The sequence below is a fragment of the Ambystoma mexicanum genome, chromosome 1p, assembly GCF_040938575.1.
Source record: "Ambystoma mexicanum isolate Mex_15411 chromosome 1p, UKY_AmexF1_1, whole genome shotgun sequence".
Classification (NCBI taxonomy): domain Eukaryota; kingdom Metazoa; phylum Chordata; class Amphibia; order Caudata; family Ambystomatidae; genus Ambystoma; species Ambystoma mexicanum.
The window spans coordinates 123,943,191-123,969,017 of NC_090921.1; the positions used below are offsets into that span (position 1 = coordinate 123,943,191).

The following is a 25,827-nucleotide window of genomic DNA, read 5'->3' on the forward strand; positions in this document are numbered from 1 at the left end:
AGCGCGTAAGTGCGTCAGCACGCGTACGCGATTCTATTGGACCAGAGTCCCTCACCGCCTAAGCGCATCTGACGTGATCCGCACGGGCGTTCCCCACTCAGCACGTGATGACGGAGCACACGTGGAAATACTGCACGTCAGAGTGTCATCGCGTGTAATTGGCCAAAAGTGCGCGTACACGCGATTGGCCAATGTACGTGTATTACATCGCGTGTAATTGGCCAAAAGTGCGCGTACACGCCATTGGCCAATGTACGTGTATTACATCGCGTGTAATTGGCCAAAAGTGCGCGTACACGCCATTGGCCTATGTACGTGTATTTCAGGGGTGCGCGGGCACTTACACACGCAAGTACGTCAGCGCACCTGTATGCCTGCTGCGTGGGAATTTCCACACGCTATTGGAGTGGGAACTAGATTCCAGGGGTGCGAGGGTCACACGCTCGCCTAGAACACGCGCAAGGCATTAATTTGCGCACTTATCAATAAACAAGCCAGATGCCAGGATGAACATACCGTTCCTAGCAGCAGTGGCAGTGGGCTACCAAAGGAGGAGGAGGAGGAGAGTCAGGGCCAGAATATTCACACCCAGAACCAGCCTATTCGGGATGCCTGATGACCAGGTGTATGGGAGGTACAGGTTTCCAGCACACATCATACTGGACCTGGTCAGTGAGTGGGAGGATGACCTCACATCACCCACCCTGTGCTCCCAAGCACTCAGCCCCCTGCAGAAGGTCCTGAATGTACTGCACTTCTTGGCCACTGGATCCTTTCAGCGGACAAGTGCCATAGTGGGTGGTGTGTCACAGGCCACGCAGTCACGCTGCCTACACCAGGTCTTGAACATCATCACTGCACGGCCATCAGTCCGCAGGCACATATATCTCCCCAGGACTCATGCAGAAAGGCGGACGTGCATCCAGGAATTCTATGGTGTGGCTCAATTCCCCAAAGTGCTTGGTGCAATTGACTGCACACATGTGGCTCTACGTCCACCCAGGGCAACAGAGCACATCTATAGAAACCGCAAGCACTGGCATTCCATCAACGTGCAAGTTGTATGCAATGCCAAGGGAATCATCACATCAGTATATGCCAACTATCCCGGGTCCACCCACGACAGCTTCATCTACAGAATGTCTACACTATGCCGGGACCTAGAGGCTGGCCAGCATGGAGATACATGGCTGCTTGGTGAGCATGAATGCCACTGCACATGCATGCATGTCAGATACTGGGTCATGACACAACACCACTAATGATACCCATCACCACCTCCGCAGGGGACAGTGCCTACCCTATCAGCCCCCACATGATGACCCCAATCCGGAACCCCACCACGCCACCCGAGGTAAGGTACAACACAGCCCACATTGCAACACGGGCATAGTGGAGCGCACATTCGGAGTGCTGAAGTCACGCTTTCGCTCCCTTGACCGTTCTGGCGGGCAGCTGTTATATGCTCCCCGAATAGTGTGCAGGATCATAGTGGCAGCATGTGTCCTGCACAACGTTGCAACACGCCGGGGCCTGCCCGTGGACATGGTGGTGCCCCCACATCCACAACCACATGCACGCCCGCTGCGCATGGGAGGGGAAAGGGCACGGGGGGTGGCAGCCCGTACGCAACTGGTGGCCAACTTCTTCACCTAGGAATCACAGTGCTGGCTAGTGCACACTGCTCTGGCACATACCATCTGACAATCAATGATGACACTACCTGACAATGTCACAAAATTACTTGACAATAAACTGTCAGATACACATCAGCCTGAGATTGTTAACATGGAAGTGTCACTATGTGTGCACCCCTACCTACACATACACCAGCAATGCATCACAACGAAAAGACACAACTCCATCAATCAAATATGCATTGCCACAGGCGATTCACTACATGACAACATTGCCATGTCACCCATTCCCTTCACAGTCCCGCCACTGAGGACACCATGTCATGGTATGTGAGAGCAAACAAACTGGCCATCACAACATGACACCGGTGTCACAAATAGCAGTGCCCCAAATGGAACATAGCCGCACTTGAACAGCTAACCGCGCTGGAGCCACTACTACACACCTATGTAAGAGTAATTTCAATCAAATTACACACCAACCCACCCTGAAGCCCACCCAAACAAGACACAATGCATGTAATCAATGGTAGTCTCATTACCTGATTCTGCTGGTATGTCCTCACCGTCCAGATGTACAGTGATGGCGCCACGCAAAAGTGTCAGTGCACATCTACCGACATGTAGTCTGACTCCAGAGAGTATGCCCGTGTGAAGAACTGTGTGAAATACCTGCAAAACATGAGCAACATATGTAAGTAGAGGCACATATCAAACCATCATGCATAGTTAGGTGCAACAACAATGTACACTATGAATGTCTACACAGTATTGACTATGGACTGGCCAACAGCTCATGGGAGTCCAATGTCACCGTGTAATTTGCTGTCACTTGGGCACACCCTTTGCAAGCCCATGGAAACGGAAGCAGGAGGGGTGTGGATGTCTGCTACCCAAGCATCGAAACCAAACTCAGGACAAGCCTGCATGTGCCCAGCCACAATACAGTGTATGCCCAGGTACCCACACAAGGCAACACTCTTGGAAAAGAAAAAAGAAAATTGAGAAAAAATGGCCATGAAAGGGCCGGCGGGGGGGGGGGCCACCTATGAGGTCCGAGGACAGGATGCACGCCACAATCCACCTGTGTGGATCATGGGAAACTAAAACACCCCATAGGCTCGTGGCCCACACGGCTACTCTGTTGTGGGAGATGAGTCGCTATCGCTCTGGCCAGACCCTGCAGCTGACTCAGGAGGTGGGGGAGCTGCCTCAGAAGATGGTGTGACAATGGGAGGCAGCCCACGCAAAGCACGAGTTTGCTCCTCCATGGCTGCAAGCAGGCGGGTCTGGTAGTTCTGGTTCTGGGTTATAATCATGCGGAGGTCCCCATGCAGTAACTTCCGGGATGACCTGACCTCCGCACGAGTTGCCTGCATCTCGGCCGAGAGCGTCCGTGTCAGACGCTCCAGCTGCTCCTCTGTCCTTCTATGGGATGAAGCCTCAAGCTCTAACAGGGTCGACCTGAGGTGATGGAATTCTTCCCTCAGGCCTTCCCTGTGGCGCTGGGACTCCATGGAAAGTGATTCCCGCAGAGTCGCCAGTGCCGCCCGCCTGTCCTTGTTGGACGCCAACATATCCTCCCTGTGTGCCTGGCAGATGGACTCTGTAGCCTGCTCCAGTCGCTCCATCAGCCTTTCTGGGGGGACAATGGAAGTGGCCACCCTATCCATGGCCTGTGCAATCATCTCGGATGATGCTGCCTGTTGGTTGGCCATACCGTAGATGGATTGCTCCCAAGCGGTATTGCCAGGTGGCATACGGCCACCACGTTGACGGGCACCACACCTGCCTGGGGCAAGGCGGACTGCGCCTTGCTGTGCCGGCAAGGCCTCAGGCTGCAGGACTGCATTCCCTCTCTGATCTGCAGCCCCAGGAACAGGATCAGAGATTGTGTGGTGTGGCCCTGCATCCGTAACCACCGGAGGCTGAGCTGCCGACACTGACATCCCCATTGAGGGCAATGGCCCGGCTGCAGGTGGGTCGGACAGAGGAGATTCTCTCCCAAGAACACTCACCTGCGACTGCACATAGGTGTCATCCTCCGAGTCTACACCTGAATACTGCTCGGGGGAGGAACCCCCAGAGACACCCCTCGACAGCACGACCTGCAGCACTTGTGGGTTTTCACCCACAAACACACCACGTCCCTCACTTGTGGAAGGTCGGCCCGGGTTGCCCTCCTGGGACGGCTCAACCACCACATCCCCAGCATCAACAAGTGCTTCGTCCCCTGCAAAGACATGAAAGAGAAAAATGGAAACTGGCATTAGCACCATGGCATGCAACAAGGGCTGATGAACAACAGAGGCAGTAGTTCTACGACACATGTCCCACATGACTGGGAGACCTCCTATGCATTCACCATCACTGGGTCTGTAGGGGAGGCTCAGGGCATACAATGTACAGATTGGAGAGCAACGCCTGCTCACCATGCTGCCTAGCACTGCCATCACACATTGGCCGGTGATTGCCATGTCAAAGGCACATGCCATCACACACATGGCATGTGACATAGCCACCAAGTGAAGAGGGAGAGGAGGGCAACTTTTTTGGATTTCTACCACTCTGGTCCTGACATTGCATCATCACATCAATAAGTTAACATGTTGTACATGGATCTGCTAGTCCAAATTGGCCACGATGCACAGTGCCTTGTCTACATCAACAAAATGCAGTAAACAATGAGATTCCACCTCCCCATCACCTGTAAAGGAATCATATAGCATTCGTGAAGCACAGGTCCAGAAATGTATGAAGGTACAGCGGAGCACTGAGGGGTGGTGGGGCAGTAGGGGATGCCAGTCAACAATCCTACTGGTGCTGGTGTCATTCATGTCACGCAAGTGCAGGGGTGGGTGGCACAATGAAGTGCAAGGGGAAGTGGCGGCTGGAAGTGCTGTACAAGGTAAGTAGGACTTAACGTCAAGGGCAGATGGTGTTAGGCGCAGACAAGTGCTGGGGGGGTGGCCTATAGGGGTACAGAGACAATCATGCAGTGCTGTGGGCTCGGAGGGGACAGGGGAGGTACACACTGCATCTGGCTCGGCAAGGTCCTTGCAGATTTCTATGTGTCCTGCAGAGTTGTCACATGCCGCAGATATGTGCCCTTGGATTGGGGATCTCATCTTGGTGAAAAGGGTGAGGCGCTATTGCCTTTGGAGCATGTGGCAGGCCAGTTTGCCAGAGGATGAGCATGATGCAGGACATTCCCTCTCTGCCACCCGGCACCTGTGGTCTGGGTTCACAAGATCCGAGTCATGCCAGGACTCTGCATTGGCATGGGGCTTCAGACAGGTGGTCATGACCGTGGCAAAGACATCCAGTGTACCTGACATAGAGTGGAGCATGGAGTGGGCCCTGTCAGGATGGGAGTGAGCCTAAGGGGGAGCTGGATGGGGGGGAGATTTTGGCAGCATGAGCCTCGACTGACACACACTTCATGGGTTGGAATACCAAGAAGGTGTGTGACAGTGGTGAGGGTGGCTTTGCCTGTGGGGTGGTGAGGGTGAGCTGGGAGGAGAGGAGAATGTGATCACTCCAGGAGAGAGGAGTGCAGAGATGGACGGAGAGGGGAAAGTCAGATGAGATCAGAGCATCAAGAGTGTGCCCTGCAGAATGAGTAGGGACAGACGGGAGTCTAGAGGGTGAGAGGGAGTTGCTGAGGTCACAGAAAGGTCACGTGGGGGGGTCAACAAGCATGCAGGTGGATGCGTACAGCAACAAGGAAGAGGATTTCTGTGTCTGGGGACATGAGTGAGGAGGAGAGGTGAGGACACTCAGAAAGGAAGTAGTACATTTGACCAGTTTTCCCAGACACAGTACGCACAGTTTGTGAATGTCAAGGTGTGGTAGAGAGAGACGTCACACAAGCCATTCCAGAGTGGAGTAGGTTTAAGTAGGAGTGACAGTGGCAGGAATACCCTCAGGGAAGCCAAGGGCACACCCCCCCTGCACAGTAGTGGCGGGCCAAGGAGAGGGTCTCCTGAACATCAGGTAGGAGTGTGTGAAGGATGCAGACAGAGCTGGCCGTCAGACATGTTTCCATGAGACCAAGGATGTCAAGGTGCATAACCTCATGTAAGTGACAGATATCGGAGGAATGCCTGATGCAGCCGCAGTGAAAGGAGTGTAATTGTGGAGGAGGTTGACAGCCTTGGAGGACTTACGGGGAGTGCTAGAGATCAGAGGTGCAGCATGTGTAGGAGTTGGAGTGGGAGGCGGAGAAGGATCATGGGAGGGTGCAGGGAGGCAGTGCAGGATTGATGAGGAGAGAGGAGGGGGGACAGCAGGAGAGGAAAGGAAGTTGATGAGATGTGGCTAGCATTTCTCAAGGAGAATGAGGTTGGCCTAAGGGCCTTGGACTGAGATGCTCCCATTACCATGCACATCAATTGTGGCCTCTGAGGATTGGAAGGAGGCCAGGAGTACACCCCAACGGGTCCCACCATTGATGGTGGAAGAGGAGCAAGGAGAGAGGACAGGGACCATGTGAAGGGTCTATGGGACAGGCAAAGGCATGTATGAGCAGATGTCAGTGAGAGTTGGCTTTGAGTAGGCTCAGATGCACTTGTCAGCAATAGGGTGGGTCGCATTGGAGGGCAGGGTGCCCTCATTTGACTGTTAGCAAGCAGGTGTCGTGAGTAGGGCACGATGGTCTGAACTGTAGAAGTCAGGGAAGATAGACCATGAAGAGCAGCATGGAGTGTGAGGGAATGGGGCTCGAAACCAGACGGTACCAAAGCACACAGGTAGGAGGTGGATGTCAAGGCAACATCCACAGTATGACAGCATGTTGGTTGGCATTTATATACAGAGGACGCATTAGCATGTGGTATCATTGCATGTCAGGCATGTGAAGATGAAACTTGATTGGCTGGGGGAAAGTATAGGAATGGTATGTAAGACATCAGATGAATAGACAGGGGAGTATGAGCAACAATGTAGTGACAAAATGACAATTCAAGGGCAACTTCCATGGTGTAGGGCCATATGTGCACTGTTGCCAGTTGGGATAGTGCTGTGGGCAGATGGTGTTGCACTGAACATACTGGATGAGGCACATGGGTGCCACTATCAACTCTGCCACACACCCCCTTGACAGGCACCCAACATGAATGCTTCACACACACACCATGCACATGGATAATACACACATGCATGTGCACTCACCGGATGATGCCTCGTAATCAGGGAGATCTCCCACACCTTGGAGTTGTCCCTCGGTGACGTAGGATCCAGCTACGGACTCGTGTGGTGTGAGTTCTATTTCCTGTGCTGGGGACCCACCTCCAGTCACCAAGGTTGCGGCATGACTTGAGGCCAGCTTATCCTTTGCCCTGCGCTTAAGGTCATTCCAGCGCTTCTGGCAATCACTAGCTGTGCGCCTCACTACTCCAAGGGCACTTATTCTGTCAGCAATGGTCTGCCAGTGTGCCTGGCGTCTGGCATGTGTGGTCTTGGACCCTGCAACGATGACCATTTCCCTATCATGATCTGACACATACTGAACAAGTGCATTCAGTTCGGCGTCTGTGAAGCTTGGCTTCCTTGATGGGCCGGACTGTGCAGCCGTGCCTGGGGAATCAGCCTGTGCCGGACGTGCACTCTTCCTCTTGCGCTTGGAAGGGGGTGGGGATCCAGAGTGTCCTACGCCGCTGTGGACACTAGGGGCAGGAGCCGTGGTGGACTCAGTACTGGGTGTGTGGGATTGCACACTCAGCATGGGAGTAGGTGCAGGCATTGGGGGTAGTGGGATGGGGTCAGGCCTGATCTGAGGTGCATGAACTAGGACCGACACAGTCTTGGCAGGGTGTATGAGAGGTGGGGTGGATGGAGCCACACCCTGGCTACGGGGGCCAGCAGATGACCTATCTGGCATAGATGCGCGTGCCCTGATGACACCAATGTGCACCGGTGCACGTGCAGTGGACCTGCTGACCTGGATGTCAGCGATGGGATCACCCTCGGACAGGTCTGCTGCCACAATGGGCTGGTCCGACAAGGGCTGATCAGGGTTGGTATCAGCCACATGACCCTCAACTGGGGGGGGGGGCATGGGTGTCCCTGACTGGTCCTCCAGACTGGGGGGGGCAGGGGCACCCTGCAAGTCACAACCACGTCCCCTAGTGGATCCTCCACGGCCACCACGTGTGGCTCGGCCACCTTTGCCACCCTTACGGCTTGCACGCCTCCCAACCATGGCACTGATGTTATTGTGCGTATGGGAGTCGGTGTGCACAATTGTCCTGGGCAATTGGGTGTCAAAGGGGTTGGGTACCAGATGGTATTCGTACCCTAGTGCAGTGGCAAGGCTATATGACACCCCTGGGGAAAGATGACGGGTCACGCAACGCACAGGCACCCCAGAAAAGTTAAGGAACGTGCACAATACCCCTCCTAGACCACGTGTGCTGATGGAAAACCCTGCACTACGCTGTGGCATCCAGTAACACAATGAACGTATGCGTGTCACACGCAGCCTAGAATGACCTCTGAAGGGGTAGGCTACACACGGGGCAAGCACAGAAGTTAGATACGTGCGTGACTCACCGTCTGCCAGGTAAAAGAGCGTGAAAAATGAGCGCGTTTGGTTGGCAACACCCCCGCCAAAAGAAGATGTGTACGCTGTCTGAGGAGACAGGACAACAGTAGAAGGGGACACTGTTTGAGGGAACAGGCCCAGGTAAACCAGTACAAGAGGAAAAAGAGAAAAAGCTGTCAGAGGTAACAGGGAGTACGAACTGGAAACGCCGTGAAGTAAATCGCGTGTGAAACGACAAGAAGTACAGAATTCACCCACTCGCTCTCCACGAAAAGCACGTACAAGGAAATGGTGTTCTACACTACCTTATATACAGGCCCACACGTACAGCGTCACTTACGGCGTGTACGTGCTTGGCCCATGTTCACCAATCACACGCTTTGTCACTTCTGCGTGTGGATCCTTTTTCACCAATCACACGCTTTGTCACTCCTGCGTGTAGATCCATTTTCACCAATCACACGCTTTGTCACTCCTGCGTGTAGATCCATTTTCACCAATCACACGCTTTGACACTGCACGTGCAGGTAACTATAGACGCACATATGCTGGTGACGGGTTTTCCCGCGATTCGCTGAGTGTGGGGTTTTCACGTGCAAAATCACTCCCTATCAGGCTGTCCACGCGTTCAAACACGAAAGACCACGCTCCTGGCCAGGAGGCCAAATTACAGTCCCCCAGAGCCCTGAGCACGCTCCCACCTGCCATCTGCTGCTGCCTGACTGCCTGCTGGCCATGTGCCCCACAGTGCTGGTGGGTGGTGGGAGACATGGGTGATGGCCTAGTGGAGGGTTCCCCTGGTGGATGGGGGGTGGGGGTGGTGGGAGACATGGGTGGGGGCCTGATGGCAGGTGCCCCTGCACTGCTGGGGTGTGGGGGTGGTGGGAGACATGGGTGGGGGCCTGGTGGAGGGTGCCCCTGGTGGATGGGGGTGCAGGGGGACATGATCAGGTGTGCAGGGTAGTCCCCTGTTTTGTGGGCTGCCTGCAGGGGCCGTGGAGGGTGTACAGGGTACACCTGTGAGGGCCCACCCAGCCTATTCGCGTGTGATAATTCCCACGCACCCCTGTAATACACGTACCCTGGCCAATCGCGTGTTGAACTTCCCGCTACCCCTGTAATACACGCACCCTGGCTGTTCGCGTGTGATAATTCCCGCGTACCCCTGTGATACACGTTCCCTGGCCTATCGCGTGTTCTACTTCACGCGTACCCCTGTAATACACGTTCCCTGGCCAATCGCGTGTTGAACTTCCCGCTACCCCTGTAATACACGCACCCTGGCTGTTCGCGTGTGATAATTCCCGCGTACCCCTGTAATACACGTTCCCTGGCCTATCGCGTGTTCTACTTCACGCGTACCCCTGTAATACACGTACCCTGGCCAATCGCGTGTTGAACTTCCCGCTACCCCTGTAATACACGCACCCTGGCTGTTCGCGTGTGATAATTCCCGCGTACCCCTGTAATACACGTTCCCTGCCCTATCGCGTGTTCTACTTCACGCGTACCCCTGTCATACACGTTCCCTGGCCTATCGCGTGTTCTACTTCACGCGTACCCCTGTAATACGCGTTCCCTGACTGTTCGCGTGTGATAATTCCCGCGTACCCCTGTAATTCACGTTCCCTGCCTAGTCGCGTGTAGAACTTCCCGCGTACTCCTGATTTGAAGATTGCCCGCTTTGCTTTCCTTGTTTGCCTGCCCTGTGAAGTGGTCCAGGGTTAGCGCAGCCCTTAGCGATGATTTGGCGATTTTGATGGCTTTTCCTTGCGCGAGGGCGTTCTTGGGGGCGTTACTGGCGCTGCTGCAGGCTCGCTGCGATTCTCTGCGCCACGGCTGGTTTGGGAGCATGAAATCCATGAATACGCTGTGCGCGGAAATCAGTTTTAGCGCACGTGCCTGGCGCAGACTATCGCAGGCGCACGCTGTGCGCCAGCCGCGTGCGCTACTTGTGCGCTGGATTCTATGAATTACCCTCTTAATGTATTGAATTAAAGAAATATTTTGCTTTGTGATAAGACTGGTGACATGGGGCTGTCACTCTGCATCCATGTTAACTGAAAAGGTTGAAAGGCCCTGGCACCGTCCCAGTTTTACACCGTGCCATGGCGCATATTTAGGGCACAAAATTCATTGTCAATTACTCGGGGTCTCCCTCTTACTTTCACTTGCATTAAAGACATAATGCCACTCCAGTTCAAATGGGATTATGGTGCAATGCCACTGGACATGCGCAACGAACGAGAAGCTCTCAAAACTAACCACACACCCCATCCCAGCCACAGCGTTACCACGCCGACAAGTGCCACAACAAATGTGCGTATTGTCCTTAAATCCTTTCATATTTACAGGCAATGTCAGTGGCCTGATGTCCTTTAAACTGCGCCATTTGCTGCTTGTTTTGACTCTCGCTCCCACAAACATTCATTGGGGGCCTTGTGCGGGATCCAGTCAAGTGCCGAACAAGCCTGGTTTCTTTCACAATGTGCACGCACATCAGGACTTTCAGTCTCATGTATGTTTACACTGTGAAAATGTAATGCACTTCAGTTGAGGGCGGGACCTTCAGTCTCATGAGCGTTGAGTATATGGTCACCTCCCAACTTACCCAACCACACTGAATCTGTTGGCTGTCTCCATGACCACGAGTCTGGCTTCAGAGCATCCAGAGGCACGGAAAATGCACTCCTGATCACCCGTGAAGACCTGCTTCCAAACCTTGACTTCAATTCTCCTTCTGTTCTCATCCCCCTTGATGCTGCCTTTGTCACAGTCAATCATTCCACCCACATAAAGCGTCTATGTGATACCACACTTGATTGGTTACCCTCCTTCCTATCTAATCGGCCTTCCCAGGTGCAATTGGGCCCGTCCCTCTCCTCCATCACACTCTCCACCTGCGGCGTCCCTCAGGGTTCTACCCTATCGCCTCGGTTCTTCAACATCTACTTTGCCCCTCTGACCCACTTGATCTCCTCCTTCTCGCCTCATTTCCAGTGTTATGCTGATGAAACGCAGCTCTCCTTCAAGCATCCCTTTCCTGCCCTCTTCTTCCTCTCTCATTCCTGACTGTCTGACTGCTATTCAGGCACGGTGCGTGGGTAATAATCACTGCCTTAATGCCAGTAAGACTGAGCTCTTTCTCATTGGAACAGGGTACCTACCGCCCTCTCTCTGGCAGCCCTCCTTGGGTCCCCTTCCCCTCACCATCTCGTGACGCTTAAAACCTTGGTGTCATTTTCAACTCCTCTCTCTCCTTCTCGCTGCACATCTCGGATCTTTCCATGAAGGCCCACTTTCAACTTCACCTCCTCAGAGGCATTCTACCCTTCTTTACCTTCCCTCCCCAGAAACTCAATGTCTCCAGGCTGGACTACTGCAACAGCCTCTTCCTCAAGCTACCACTTTACTCTCTTTGCCCCTTCAACTAATCCATCACTGCAAGAATTATCCTTGGCCTCAAGCCCAGGGACCGAATCTCTCTAGCCCTTAAATCTCTCCATTGGCTCCTGGTGGCTGCAAGGATCAAATTCAAGACCCTCTGCATCATCCACAAGGCTTTCTGGGGCCTGCAGCCCCACTGCATCCAACTCTCTCTAAATACCTCCCTACTACAGCCCTTCGGTCCACTAGCTCCAACTCTCTGCAGATGGGACGTTTCTCTAAGCAGAGAGTGGGGGGTAGATCTCTCTCTTTGGCAAGTGCCTCCCTCTGGAATGGCCTCCCTGCCCCTCTCAGACTTGAGCTCCCCTCCTAAAGTTGCAATATGCATGCAGCAATGATAGCCATTGGGTTAATGTGCCTACTCCTGAGATCTAGGTTTAAACTGATGGCCATGGGTTCCAATCCCTTGAAGTTTCATCCTTTCAAGTTCAGGTTGGAGCAATGTCACTTCCTGTGATGTCACTTCCTGTGATATCATATGCAAATTAAGGGGCCCACAATTACTTTGTTGCACTTGGTCCCACAATCCCTGCTATCACCTTACACCTGTGAACTCTCGGGGTGCAAGGGGCAGTTTGAGTGTGTGTTATGCACCTTTACATCGGTGAACTCTCGGGGTGCATGGGGCAGTTTGAGTGTGTGTTATGCACCTTTACACTTGCGAACTCTCGGGGTGCAAGGGGCAGTTTCAGTGTGTGTTATGCACCTTTACAACTGTCAACTCTCGGGGTGCAAGGGGTAGTTTCAATGTGTGTTATGCACCTTTACACCTGTGAACTCTCGGGGTGCAAAGGGCAGTTTCAGTGTGTGTTATGCACCTTTACACCTGTGAACTCTCGGGGTGCAAGAGACAGTTTTAGTGTGTGTTATGCACCTTTGCACCTGTGAACTCTCGGGGTGCAAGGGGCAGTTTCAGTGTGTGTTATGCACCTTTACACCTGTGAACTCTCGGGGTGCAAGAGGCAGTTTTAGTGTGTGTTATGCACCTTTGCACCACTGAACTCTCGGGGTGCAAGGGGCAGTTTCAGTGTGTGTTGTGGACCTTTGTGCCTTTACACCTGTGAACTCTCGGGGTGCAAGGAGCAGTTTTAGTGTGTGTGTAATGCACCTTTACACCTGAGAACTCTCAGGGTGCAAGGGGCAGTTGCAGTGTGTGTTATGGACCTTTACACCTGTGAACTCTCGGGGTGCAAGGGGCAGTTTCAGTGTGTGTTATGCACCTTTACACCTGTGAACTCTCGGGGTGCAAGGGGCAGTTTCAGTGTGTGTGTTATGCACCTTTACACCTGTGAACTCTCGGGGTGCAAGGGGCAGTTTCAGTGTGTGTGTTATGCACCTTTACACCTGTGAACGCTCGGGGTGCAAGGGGCAATTTCAGTGTTTGTGTTATGCACCTTTACACCTGTGAACTCTCGGGGTGCAAGGGGCAGTTTCAGTGTGTGTGTTATGCACCTTTACACCTGTGAACTCTCGGGTGTGTTATGCACCTCTACGCATGTGAAGTCTGATGGTCTGGCCCAGAATCTCGGGGGTTTCTCAATCCCTAGGACCCTGTGAGGTCTGGCCCCCAATTTGCACGTGCTAACGTTCAGGGGTCAGGTTTTGAAGTGCTATTTTAATGCCGGTGAATGTTCAGGGTCTGTAATCAGCCTTGGGTTTGCTGAGCCATCTCCAAACCTGTGAACCTGAGTCTGCCCCAGTCTCTGGGTTCGCTCCTCGGACTTGGGATTTGCTGAGCTATCTCCCTCCGCCCACCCCCCCCCCCCCCCCCACCACACCCCTTCAAGTGGCTTACCTACAGAGCTACAGAACTGTGACCGGACAGAACCAATAAACAGTGCTGCGGCTGAACAGTTAACAAAGGCCCGGCAATTACTAATGTGACGGTTTCAATGTTAGCACCTGCAGTCTTAGGCCTACATTTGAAGGCAATTGAAGTCATGATGGGGTTAGTACTTGTATGTCAGGGGAGTGGGGACCCCTCATTCTCACAGCAGTTCTTAAGTGTGTGTTTTCAGATGTGTAGGAGAGTTAACTGCTTGTAGCATTGAAGCTGCACTAGAATAGTGCCATTGGAATGTGCAAAGCAGTTAGCTGCCCCACACAAGTATGTGTGTCCTTCCCCCATAGTCCCTGATGTAAGCGCCTTTCTCAACATTTGCAGGGTTAGCCCCCCACCCCACCCCCCGAAATAATAGTCTACGACCTAGGTGCCGCCATGGCTTTCTCCGCAGCTGCGAACACTTCGAGTCTGCACCAGTTTTAGAGCTCTTCCTCAGTCTCAGGGACTCACTGTGCTATCTCCATGGCTGTGAACACTTTCAATCTTCCCCCAGTCTCGGGGTACGCGCCTCAGTTTTAGGGTTTGCTGTGCTATGTCCATAGCAGTGAACAATTTGAGCCTATCCCCAGCCCCAGGGGCTACTGAGGCTGGGGGGTCACTTTGCTATCTCTGTACTTGTGCCCACGTGGAGTCTGCCCTCCAGTCTCGGGGTGATAGATCTAAAATCCCCCCAAAAAACGAATACAAAAACAGCGAGGACGAAAATAGTGAATACATTTTTTGGGTGGAATTTTTCAATTTTAAAAATGTAACATTCCATATGTGTTCACATTTTTTTCAATTTTTTAATTTGTTCAATTTTGACAATACACAGATGGGGGTTGGAGGTTGGGTTGGAGAATGGAAATGGTTGAGGGGATCTGTGGGGGAGTGGGACGCAGACGGTCTCCGCTGCATAAAAAACTGAAAGAAATTGCAAAAACCGAAATCCGACGAATTCAAATGCGTTATTTTGGTCCTCGTTGTTTTATTTTCGCTATTTCAACGGTGTCCGGTCAAATGGTCAAAAATAAAAGATCGAATGACCATTTGATCGAAGTAAAATGGTCGAAAAAAAAAAGGTTGAATTTTTTTATTTATTTATTTATATATATTTTTAGTTTTGGTTGGTCAAAAAATATTTTTAATAAAGAAAAATGGGGGTTGGGGGAACTCCCCATAAAATAAAAAAAATAAATAAAAAAATTCAACCTTTTTTTTCGACCATTTTACTTCAATCAAATGGTCATTCGATCATTTGGTTTTCGACCAAATGACTGGTAACCTATTTCAACGTAGAAGCTCTCCAGGTGGCTCCCCACGCAACCTTCAGCATCGGATTGCAAGCTCATGGCAGAACAATCTGCAAAGCCCTAACAAATAATCCTGACTGTTCTTGGGGTAAAGGTTGTGTTTTGGGGGTTTTCACTGCGCTCCGCTGCCAGTGCTTCTTGGCGCTAAATCCACTCCTTTTCTCATTCGCAGGGAAGGAAACGCCCCAGGAGGAGGTTCAGGCCTGTCTGCAAAGAACACGCCTTTCGCAATCTGTAAGTCAAAGGGACACGGGTGTGTGTGTGCACGTGAGTGTGGTGTGCACGTGAGTGTGGTGTAAGCACTGGGAGTTGAATGCTGTAGTAAAGATTCAAAGAATCCATTTTTTAATTGAAACTATTACATATATGGGCCTCATCTATTACGAGGTTGGAGGTAAGGGATTACCGGCACCGGTAAGTGTGCCGATGCCGGTAAACCCTTACCTCCGTATTCCGAGTTCCCTTTGCGGGTCCTTCCTTACCTCCTGCTTTTAGCAGGAGTTAAGTACGGGACCCGCAAAGGTACCTCGGAGGTAATTACGGTACCGTAATTACGTAATTACCTCCTTCCCCATTCCCATTGAGCCCTATGGGGCAGAAATGGGGAAGGGCAAAAGGTGAATGGGGAATTACCGGTCCCTCCAACCCTGGAATGGACCGGTAATTACTCCATTCACCATGCCGGATTTGGGACGGTTTCGGAGGCAACCATGGAGCTAAATACTCCATGGTTAGCTCCAAACCCGGAATGAGGCCCATGTACGAGGTCCCTTTGCGGGTTGGGGATTTTAACGCCTGCTTTTTGCAGGCGTTAAAAACCAACCCGCAAAGGTACCCAGGGAGCTAATTACGGTACCGCAATTTGCGGTGCCGTAATTAGCGCCTTCCCCATTCCCATTATGCCCTATGGGGCAAAAATGGGAATGGGGAAGGGCAATGGTGGAAGGGGGAATTACCGCCCATCCAACCTTGGAATGGGGCGGTAATTCCCCTTTCCACCAAGGCGGTGCCGGTATTTTACCGGCATGAACCATGGCGCTAATTGCTCCATGGTTCACCGCCTACCGTGTAATGAGGCCCTATGTGTTGATGATAAATTCCACATCATGTCTACTTTTCCCCCATGTGTCCTGTTCTTTTGGGTGCCATTTTCGGATTGAGGGAACCAGCGCCATGTTTAAGGGCACCTCCTGCAAAGGCAAAGAAATACATACACAATTACACATGATAAAGACACATATACTGCAGCATAGACTCAGGAGAGGAACACGTTGGGAATGGCCTCCGGAGGGTGCCTTGAACCAGGAAATTCCCCCAGTTACAATGGAACCAGTCTGCACCCAAATCCTCGGTATGCCCGTGGTGAGAAGTAGCAGACTCGGGCAAGAAGTAAGCTAGTACAGAAAAAATAGTACTGCTACTGGTGAGGGCTCATCCTGATACGGTCATTGAGTAAAGCAAGACATATTTGTTATATCAGTTAACCTTCACCAACTTTACTAATGGAGTGTACCCCAAAGTAAATGACCCATAGAAAGTGTCCAGGAAGAAAACCCACATACACACAAGGGGCTGTGGATATGAGTGAGCTGTATTGAAGCAAACACTTACGTATATATATATATATATATATACAAAAAAATGTTTTTTCTTTTTTGTGATACAAGTAAAAACTAAGTGTTTTAAACACAAACAATACAACTTGAACGTGAGCATTTTGAAAAGAATCCAAAATATAAAATATAACATAAATAAAACAAATAGGTGTTTTGAATGTGCAAATAAAATAACACATATGTACATTTATCGACAACTTGTGTTCTTTGAAATTACCCAGACAAAAAAATACCTGGTGCATACATCAATCTGTCTCGCACCCTTGTTTTGAAAGTTTTTATAGTATGCCTCGGTAGTTACAGCAGTCTTAGATCTGCCTGTTTCGGTGGGCTCTATCAGGAAAAAATTGGTCCCAATAGCTGAATGGAACCAGTCGACTGGCTGCTTGGTGTGCGATGAAGACGGTCGGGGAGCTGGCCCTAACAAGACAACTTGCCTCATTACAAGCCTGGCCGTCTGGAAATAAGGGTGCCGGTAGTAGCATAGCGGGACCCTATTCAGACCGCCAGACTACAAGTATGCCTGCAAGGTCCTTTGCTCCTGGCAGGTCTGACCTGCCGTGGGCTCCGACCCCTGCAAGCATGGTTTTCACGGAAGCACCGGCAGCGGTAGCAACGGTGCTGGTGCTTCCGTGTCCCCATTCCTGTGAAGTCCTCTGGGGACACCGCCGAACTCGTAATGAGGCCCGGTTTCTTTAGCCGTACCAAAGGTCTCTGCAAACAGGTTCGGACTGGGGCATAAAATTGTCTCGGGCACCAATGAAAAAGTGGCCCACAATAGCAAATGGTAAGACAGACTGTCTGAAGAGTACCCAGGGGGAGGTGTTTTGATAAAACGTGATGCAAGTGATGCATGTTAAAGAATATTCAGCACCAACGGTCAGAACTAATAGCCGCATGGGGAAGTAGCCCACTTTGACCAAAATAACGGGCCCACAGTAGCATGTGTGGTTTTTGGTTCGGGCATTGCCCTGTTGCTTATAGGCCACTCCAAACCTGTCTGCATACACACCTCTCCTGTTTTCCTCACTCTAGCGCTTGCTCTCCTTCCCAGGAGAGTACGGTCTCCCTGGTTTCCCCAGACAGGGGTATAACACGCCTCCGACATGTGTCAGTGCTGCGTGGCTATTTGGCGCAGTAACATAGCATGACATCCGGGGCGTTGCTAGGTCTGGAAAAGATCTGGGGCTACGCTAATGTCGGGACTGTCAGGACTCGGGGGGGGGAGTAGCTGTAGCCTTTTGGTTGTAGCCCCTGAGCTTCAATCCTACAACCAAAACATCTGGGGTCGTAGCCCTCTCAGCCCTCCCTCCACTGGCGAGGAAGATGATCCTGCGCGGCTGGTTATCCCTACATTGCTATTGTGTTGATGACTGGGTCGATGAACTGCTAGTGACGTCATTTCACCAAAGTGCCTGGGGTAGCAGAAGTGACATCACACCACACGTGACCTCTGATGACATCACAGGAAGTGATGTCATTTGGCATCAATGTCAAATGACAGGTCAAATGAGAGCAGGCGCAACCCCTGGTGACCCCCAAATAAAGCCTTTTATACGCATAATGGTGGCTTGTTTGATGATATCTGGGGTTCCATTCCTGGATATGAATGGCGATTTACACATGAGCTGAGGGCACCACCCCATGTACGCTATTTGGTGCACAAGCCCTTGTGTCTCCTGTGCTTTCATAGATTTCCACCTTCCCATGCGCTGTACTTGGTGTGTTTTTTTCTCCCTTCTCTTTCTTGTTTTGATGCTTGGACTGTTTGTATTCACTGAGAGACCAATATTTTGGGAATATGTTTCCGATGTGTGGTGCCTTTGTTGTTTCACACTGTTGAATGACCTTACACGTGTTGTTTTGGAGGACCTCATTATGAGGTTTGAGGTAGCCTTGATGGTAAAACCGGCAAGGCTACCGCCAAACCGGCAAGAATATCTGGCACCCACGAATGGGCAATTACCAGGGTATTCCAGCCCCGTCGGGTTGGCAATTGCCATTTCGCGGGTGCCGGTAGATCCCCATTCCCACTTGAGCCCCACAGGGCTGAATGGGAATGGGGATGCCTGTAGCACCGGCACGGTTCATTACCGTGCCGGTGCTACAGGCTTGCTGCTCGGGGGTGCCTTTCATTCCGCCAGGCCAGCCCTGGTGGAATGAACGGCACCCCCGAGCACAACTCGGCATTTGCCGGTCCGGATATAACCGTACCGTCAACCTTACCGGTACTGTTGTAACTGGACCGGCAGCCTTGTAATGAGGCTGTATCTTGTGTTCTTTTTGCATGTATGAAATAAAAAAGGGAAACCCTAAATTATAGAGAACAAACAACTGGACGTGGACAGTGTTTTTTGGTGAGCTGCAAAATTCCTACCCATTTTTTGCATTGATTTTAAAGTGTTAAGTTCACTATTAGAACTTGCAAAAACCATATCAAACAAAACAGAAAAGAGAGAAATACCAGTAATTAAATAGACATCTTTCCTAGACATTTACATTTCATGAATCTTTACCTGGTGATGGTTGGAGAGTTGTGATATAGCGGCAAAGTAGCCAAGTGGCCGCGGGCCCCATTTCAGGGGCAGCACCTCCAGCCAGGCCAGACTTTCCATCCAGCAGCACCCTTGGTTAGAGCCATGCTTATACAGGAGGAAATTAACGCCATGTGCCATTGGCTAAGAAAGTGGCATTAGCTTGGCAGCTATGCTTTTCACTGTGGAAGCAGCGGTGACCCGGGTACTAACCCTGGCTGCACATGAGTCAGATCCTAGAAAATCTCTTCATCTCAGTGGGTCTCAGTTCCTTCACCTGCCATAATTGAAAGCACTTCTCCATTATATTAGACATTAGTTTATAAGAACAGGGCATTTCTGCCTTTGTGTTGTCCACAAATCACTGCACGGACCAGGAGCCGAATTCCTCCAAACTAAAATCAACCGCTACCAACCAGCCTGAAACCGGAGATCGAGCAAAGGCGTCTGAATAGAAAAGAAGTGCTACGAGAAAAGGAAATGCGGTGGAGCCACATTCTCCTATGTGATAGCCAATCAATGGAACTCTCTGCCGAAGGAAAGAGGATCGCTTAACTTTCATAAAATGAATGAAAGCCTGGCTATTCAACTCACAGAGACAAGCATTAAAACGTGCACATCCACAAACCATACCCTGGACCCAAAGCAAGCATGGGACAATACGGATTGAAAAACCAACAACAAAACTACCACACAGCCACAGCCAAACAGGAACCAACTAACCACTCCTTCCCCTTTCCCCCTCTTGCATACCTCCCATGTACTACACACGGCCAAGGGCCAGCACAACTATACACAAAATACAAAAACCACACACCCACCGTTAACCACGCCACAAGACCACACAAATGCAAACAAAAAACAACCCAGACACTGGACGCTACCCCTCCGGACACAGAAGGCCCAGTGCACACAACAGAGCACACCTAGAAAGCAGACACACACACGCGGCAGTACCTCCTGGTTCTGCACGCATCGACAGAAGATCACGACGTCAATCCTATCCCTCTTCCCTCACTAACCAACCCCACACACTTTCTTACAGAGTCACGTGAGCACCTGGAGACCATGCAAGTGGCAGCGAGCGGTGCATGGTATAAATTATCATAACAAAACATAAATACTCATTCCTAACTTATAATTCCCTTGCATGATCTACCACACCTGCCATCGCCGTTCCCGTTCTATTTGTGATGCCTTGCATGATGGACATTCAAAATGGCCTCTCGAGGACCCTGGACCGGTGTAGGATCCAGTGGTCCCAAGCCCATGAATTCTTCACAGAATCCTTCCTGTGATATTACCACTGTTAACTAGTGAGTTTCTGTCAGTGGGAGCCCCTGCTTAGGGGGGTTTGGAGAGGTCTGTTTTTCCCACCAATGGTGTTGCTTCCCACCCCTCAGATGGGGGCTGCTGTATCCTCATGGATCCCAAAAGATCCCCCACCACAAACCTTTCCAGCCATGCCATTCTTCACCGGCTAAAACGGATTCGTCAAGCTTTCGGCCATGAAGATCAGAAACATACACACTCATTTGTGTGTTACACTCAATTGGGAATAGATCACACTCACTGGCTTAATACTGTATGTTTAACGCAGAGTGGGTCAGTAAAAACTGACCAAGATTAAAAAGTGGGGTTTGTTCTGATTTTTGTTCTAGATAAACACTGTTGGGTTTGTATGAATTGTTAAGGAAAATGAATTTGTCTTAATATGAGCATCTATTTAAGTTGGAATCACTATTATGTTTTTATGCTTGTTTGTTTTGTGTGAAAAGTAATCTAAAAAATGGAATGTATTATTTTTTGTGTAAAGACCTGTATATTTAAGTCATATGAGGCAATTATAATAAAACTAAGTGGGGTTATCGAGGGACCTGGGACACTCGCGGTAGCCCTCATAGTGGCCTGGGACTTTAGGCCCACCAGTATCTTTGTGACCCAAGCAAAATCCCCCAAACTTTGACCACAGATTGATGGACATACTTTAGTCCTTGCTCTCATTCTCTACGGAATGTCTGCATGAAATGCCAGTCCTGGGATTCCATATTATATGAGCCTGGTTTCGGAGTTTCAGAGAGTTTAGCATGTGTCGGCCAGCATGCTGTTAAGACTTCTTCGGGCCAATCTTACCACTCATTGGTTATAGCATCACACTGTCCCCAGACCAAAGGCAACCCCTTTCAATAATAATAAACTTGTCTCTATGTATGGGGAGCTATGGTTCATCTCAGAGGGGTTTTTAAAGTTGTTTTTAATTAAAAGCTATTCACTCACTTACTCGTACGTTATTTTTCCACTTTCCAGCTACCATAACAGAGTGTGATTTTAATGACAATAAGCGACCCTTCTGTGACTGGACACAATCAGTGGACGATGATGGCGACTGGATCCGAACCAACCTGCCAACTCCGACAGAAAACACCGGACCCCCAGGAGACTACCCCGATGGAAGTGAGACACAGAGCTACTCCTGCACTTAACATTGCCTTTGACATGGCCATTCCAGCACCGTCCCTCACAAGCACTGCCTCTGACATGGCCATTCCAGCACCGTCCCTCACAAGCACTGTCACTGACATGACCATTCCAGCACCGTCCCTCACAAGCACTGTCACTGACATGACCATTCCAGCACCGTCCCTCACAAGCACTCCCTCTGACATGGCCATTCCAGCACCGTCCCTCACAAGCACTGCCTCTGACATGGCCATTCCAGCACTGTCCCTCACAAGCACTGCCTGTGACATAGCCATTCCAGCACCGTCCCTCACAAGCACTGCCTCTTACATGGCCATTTCAGCACCGTCCCTCACTAGCACTGCCTCTGAAAGGGCCATTCCAGCACCATCCCTCACAAGCACTGTCTCTGACATGGCCATTCCAGCACTGCCCCTCACAAGCACTGCCTCTTACATGGCCATTTCAGCACCGTCCCTCACAAGCACTGCCTCTAACATGGACATTCCAGCACCGTCCCTCACTAGCACTGCCTCTGAGATAGCCATTCCAGCACCGTCCCTCACAAGCACTGCCTCTGACAGAGCTACTTCTGCACTGTCACTTTGTAGCTCTGCCTTTGACAGAGCCCTTCCAGTCTGTTGTACACTAACATTGCCTCTGACATGGCCATTCCAGCACCGTCCCTCACAAGCACTGCCTCTGACATGGCCATTCCAGCACCGTCCCTCACAAGCACTGCCCCTCACATAGCCATTCCAGCACCGTCACTCACTAGCACTACCTCTGACAGAGCTACTTCTGCACTGTCACTCAGTAGCTCTGCCTTTGACAGATCCCTTCCAGTCTGTCGTTCACTAACTTTGCCTCTGACAGAGCCATTCCAGCACTGTCCCTCACAAGCATTGCCTCTGACATGGCCATTCCAGCAGTGTCCCTCAAAAGCACTGCCTCTGATATGGCCACTCCAGCACTGTCCTTCACTAGCCCTGCTTCTGATAGAGCCACCCCAGCAGTTTCTTTCACTAGCCCTGCTTCTGACAGAGCCACTCCAGCACTGTCCTTCACTAGCCCTGCTTCTGACAGAGCCACTCCAGCACTGTCCTTCACTAGCCCTGCTTCTGACAGAGCCACCCCAGCACTGTCATTCACTAGCCCCGCTTCTGATAGGGCCACTCCAGCACTGTGTCTCACTAGCCCTGCTTCTGACAGAGCCACTCCAGCACTGTCCATCACTAGACCTGCTTCTGAGAGAGCCACTCCAGTACTGTCCTTCACTAGCCCCGCTTCTGACAGAGCCATTCCAGCACTGTCCTTCCCTAGCCCTGCTTCTGACAGAGCCACTCCAGCACTCTCCCTCACTAGCCCTGCCTCTGACAGAGCTACTCCAGCACTATCCTTCACTAGCCCTGCTTCTGGCAGAGCCATCCCAGCACTGTCATTCACTAGCCCCGCTTCTGATAGGGCCACTCCAGCACTGTCTCTCACTAGCCCTGCTTCTGACAGAGCCACTCCAGCACTATCCTTCACTAGCCCTGCTTCTGGCAGAGCCATCCCAGCACTGTCATTCACTAGCCCCGCTTCTGATAGGGCCCCTCCAGCACTGTCTCTCACTAGCTCTGCTTCTGACAGAGCCACTCCCGCACTGTCCCTCACTAGTCCTGCATCTGACAGAGTCACTGCAGCACTGTCCTTCAATAGCTCTGCTTCCCTGCTTCTGATAGAGCCACTCCAGCACTGTCCTTCCCTGGCCCTGCTTCTGTTAGAGCCACTCCAGCACTGTCCTTCACTAGCCCTGCTTCTGACAGAGCCACTCCAGCACTGTCCTTCACTAGCCCTGCTTCTGACAGAGCCACTCTAGCACTGTCCTTCACTAGCCCCGCTTCTGACAGAGCCACTTCAGCACTGTCCTTCACTAGCCCTGCTTCTGACATACTGAGCCAGAAGCCACACCATTCCCTCTCTGTTCTTTATTGTATACTTGTATCCTTTCCTATATAAATTAAATCATTCAGTGAATCTCTTTCCACTTGTCTCTTTCCAATGTGTTTCACCCTTTCATAATCTATATGTTGTCCTTATCATCTATTCCTCCTCCCATTGCTTCCTTTCATTTCCCCCTTCCTTACACTTGGTTCTTCTCCTTTCCATCTTAATCTCTTCTTTCTAGAGTTCATTTTATATTCACATCCTTCATTTTCTCTTTCCTTCTCTTTCCATCTTTTGCTTTCTTTCACACTTCATTTACAATGAACCTTTTAGTGTCATTTTTTTCGTTCTTCATCTGTCTTTCCTCTTTTTTTCTTTTATCCTCTCTTTACATTCTCCGCATTCTATCCTCCCTTATATCTGTCGTCACCTCCCTTTCTCTTTTCTCGTCTGTTGTCTTCCATTCTTTTGTTCTTTAAATGTCTACTTTGTTTTGCCACTCTGCGCCTCCTCTTAATTCTTGCGGCTGTTTAGCATTCTGGCTCTCCTTTCATGTAGGCCCTAGATTACTAATCTAGTGACATCAAACTATTATTACTAAGCTGGGACCAAGATAGCAGAAGAAGTGTCCAGGCATGTCATCTCCTCATGCAGAAGCTACCAACGCACCTCAAGCATAGACACCAAGTGTCTCCACAGAATCTGCATGTGCAACTCAAGCATTGCTGTCAAGTGGCTCCCCAGAAGGTATCATTGCAACTGAAGCACTTCTACCAAGTGGCTCCTCAGCCGCTATCAATGCAACTCAAGCATTGCTGCCAAGTGGCTCCTCAGCCGCTATCAATGCAACTGAAGCATTCCTGGCAAGTGGCTCCTCAGCCGCTATCAATGCAGCTCAAGCATTGCTGCCAAGTGGCTCCTCAGCCGCTATCAATGCAACTGAAGCATTCCTGGCAAGTGGCTCCTCAGCCGCTATCAATGCAGCTCAAGCATTGCTGCCAAGTGGCTGTTCAGCCGCTATCAATGCAGCTCAAGCATTGCTGCCAAGTGGCTCCTCAGCTGCTATCAATGCAGCTCAAGCATTGCTGCCAAGTGGCTGCTCAGCCGCTATCAATGCAGCTCAAGCATTGCTGCCAAGTGGCTCCTCAGCCGCTATCAATGCAACTGAAGCATTCCTGGCAAGTGTCTGTTCAGCCGCTATCAATGCAGCTCAAGCATTGCTGCCAAGTGGCTCCTCAGCCGCTATTAATGCAGCTCAAGCATTGCTGCCAAGTGGCTCCTCAGCCGCTATCAATGCAACTGAAGCATTCCTGGCAAGTGGCTCCTCAGCCGCTATCAATGCAGCTCAAGCATTGCTGCCAAGTGGCTATTCAGCCGCTATCAATGCAGCTCAAGCATTGCTGCCAAGTGGCTCCTCAGCCGCTATCAATGCAGCTCAAGCATTGCTGCCAAGTGGCTGCTCAGCCGCTATCAATGCTGCTCAAGCATTGCTGCCAAGTGGCTCCTCAGCCGCTATCAATGCAACTGAAGCATTCCTGGCAAGTGTCTGTTCAGCCGCTATCAATGCAGCTCAAGCATTGCTGCCAAGTGGCTCCTCAGCCGCTATCAATGCAGCTCAAGCATTGCTGCCAAGTGGCTCCTCAGCCGCTATCAATGCAACTGAAGCATTCCTGGCAAGTGGCTCCTCAGCCGCTATCAATGCAGCTCAAGCATTGCTGCCAAGTGGCTGCTCAGCCGCTATCAATGCAGCTCAAGCATTGCTGCCAAGTGGCTCCTCAGCCGCTATCAATGCAGCTCAAGCATTGCTGCCAAGTGGCTGCTCAGCCGCTATCAATGCAGCTCAAGCATTGCTGCCAAGTGGCTCCTCAGCCGCTATCAATGCAACTGAAGCATTCCTGGCAAGTGTCTGTTCAGCCGCTATCAATGCAGCTCAAGCATTGCTGCCAAGTGGCTCCTCAGCCGCTATCAATGCAACTGAAGCATTCCTGGCAAGTGGCTCCTCAGCCGCTATCAATGCAGCTCAAGCATTGCTGCCAAGTGGCTCCTCAGCCGCTATCAATGCAACTGAAGCATTCCTGGCAAGTGGCTCCTCAGCCGCTATCAATGCAGCTCAAGCATTGCTGCCAAGTGGCTGTTCAGCCGCTATCAATGCAGCTCAAGCATTGCTGCCAAGTGGCTCCTCAGCTGCTATCAATGCAGCTCAAGCATTGCTGCCAAGTGGCTGCTCAGCCGCTATCAATGCAGCTCAAGCATTGCTGCCAAGTGGCTCCTCAGCCGCTATCAATGCAACTGAAGCATTCCTGGCAAGTGTCTGTTCAGCCGCTATCAATGCAGCTCAAGCATTGCTGCCAAGTGGCTCCTCAGCCGCTATTAATGCAGCTCAAGCATTGCTGCCAAGTGGCTCCTCAGCCGCTATCAATGCAACTGAAGCATTCCTGGCAAGTGGCTCCTCAGCCGCTATCAATGCAGCTCAAGCATTGCTGCCAAGTGGCTATTCAGCCGCTATCAATGCAGCTCAAGCATTG

The 25,827-nt window shown here is 51.1% G+C and overlaps 1 protein-coding gene across 1 annotated transcript in view; it reads left to right on the forward strand.

Moving 5' to 3' along the window:
* Positions 1–25,827, forward strand: part of LOC138457973 (IgGFc-binding protein-like) — a 344,303-nt gene that overhangs the window by 31,794 nt on the left and 286,682 nt on the right. Inside the window, exons 2-3 of the mRNA XM_069607205.1 lie at positions 14,936–14,997; positions 21,221–21,367. Of these exons, the coding sequence (XP_069463306.1) occupies positions 14,936–14,997; positions 21,221–21,367 (209 nt within the window). The remainder of the gene's footprint in view (positions 1–14,935; positions 14,998–21,220; positions 21,368–25,827) is intronic.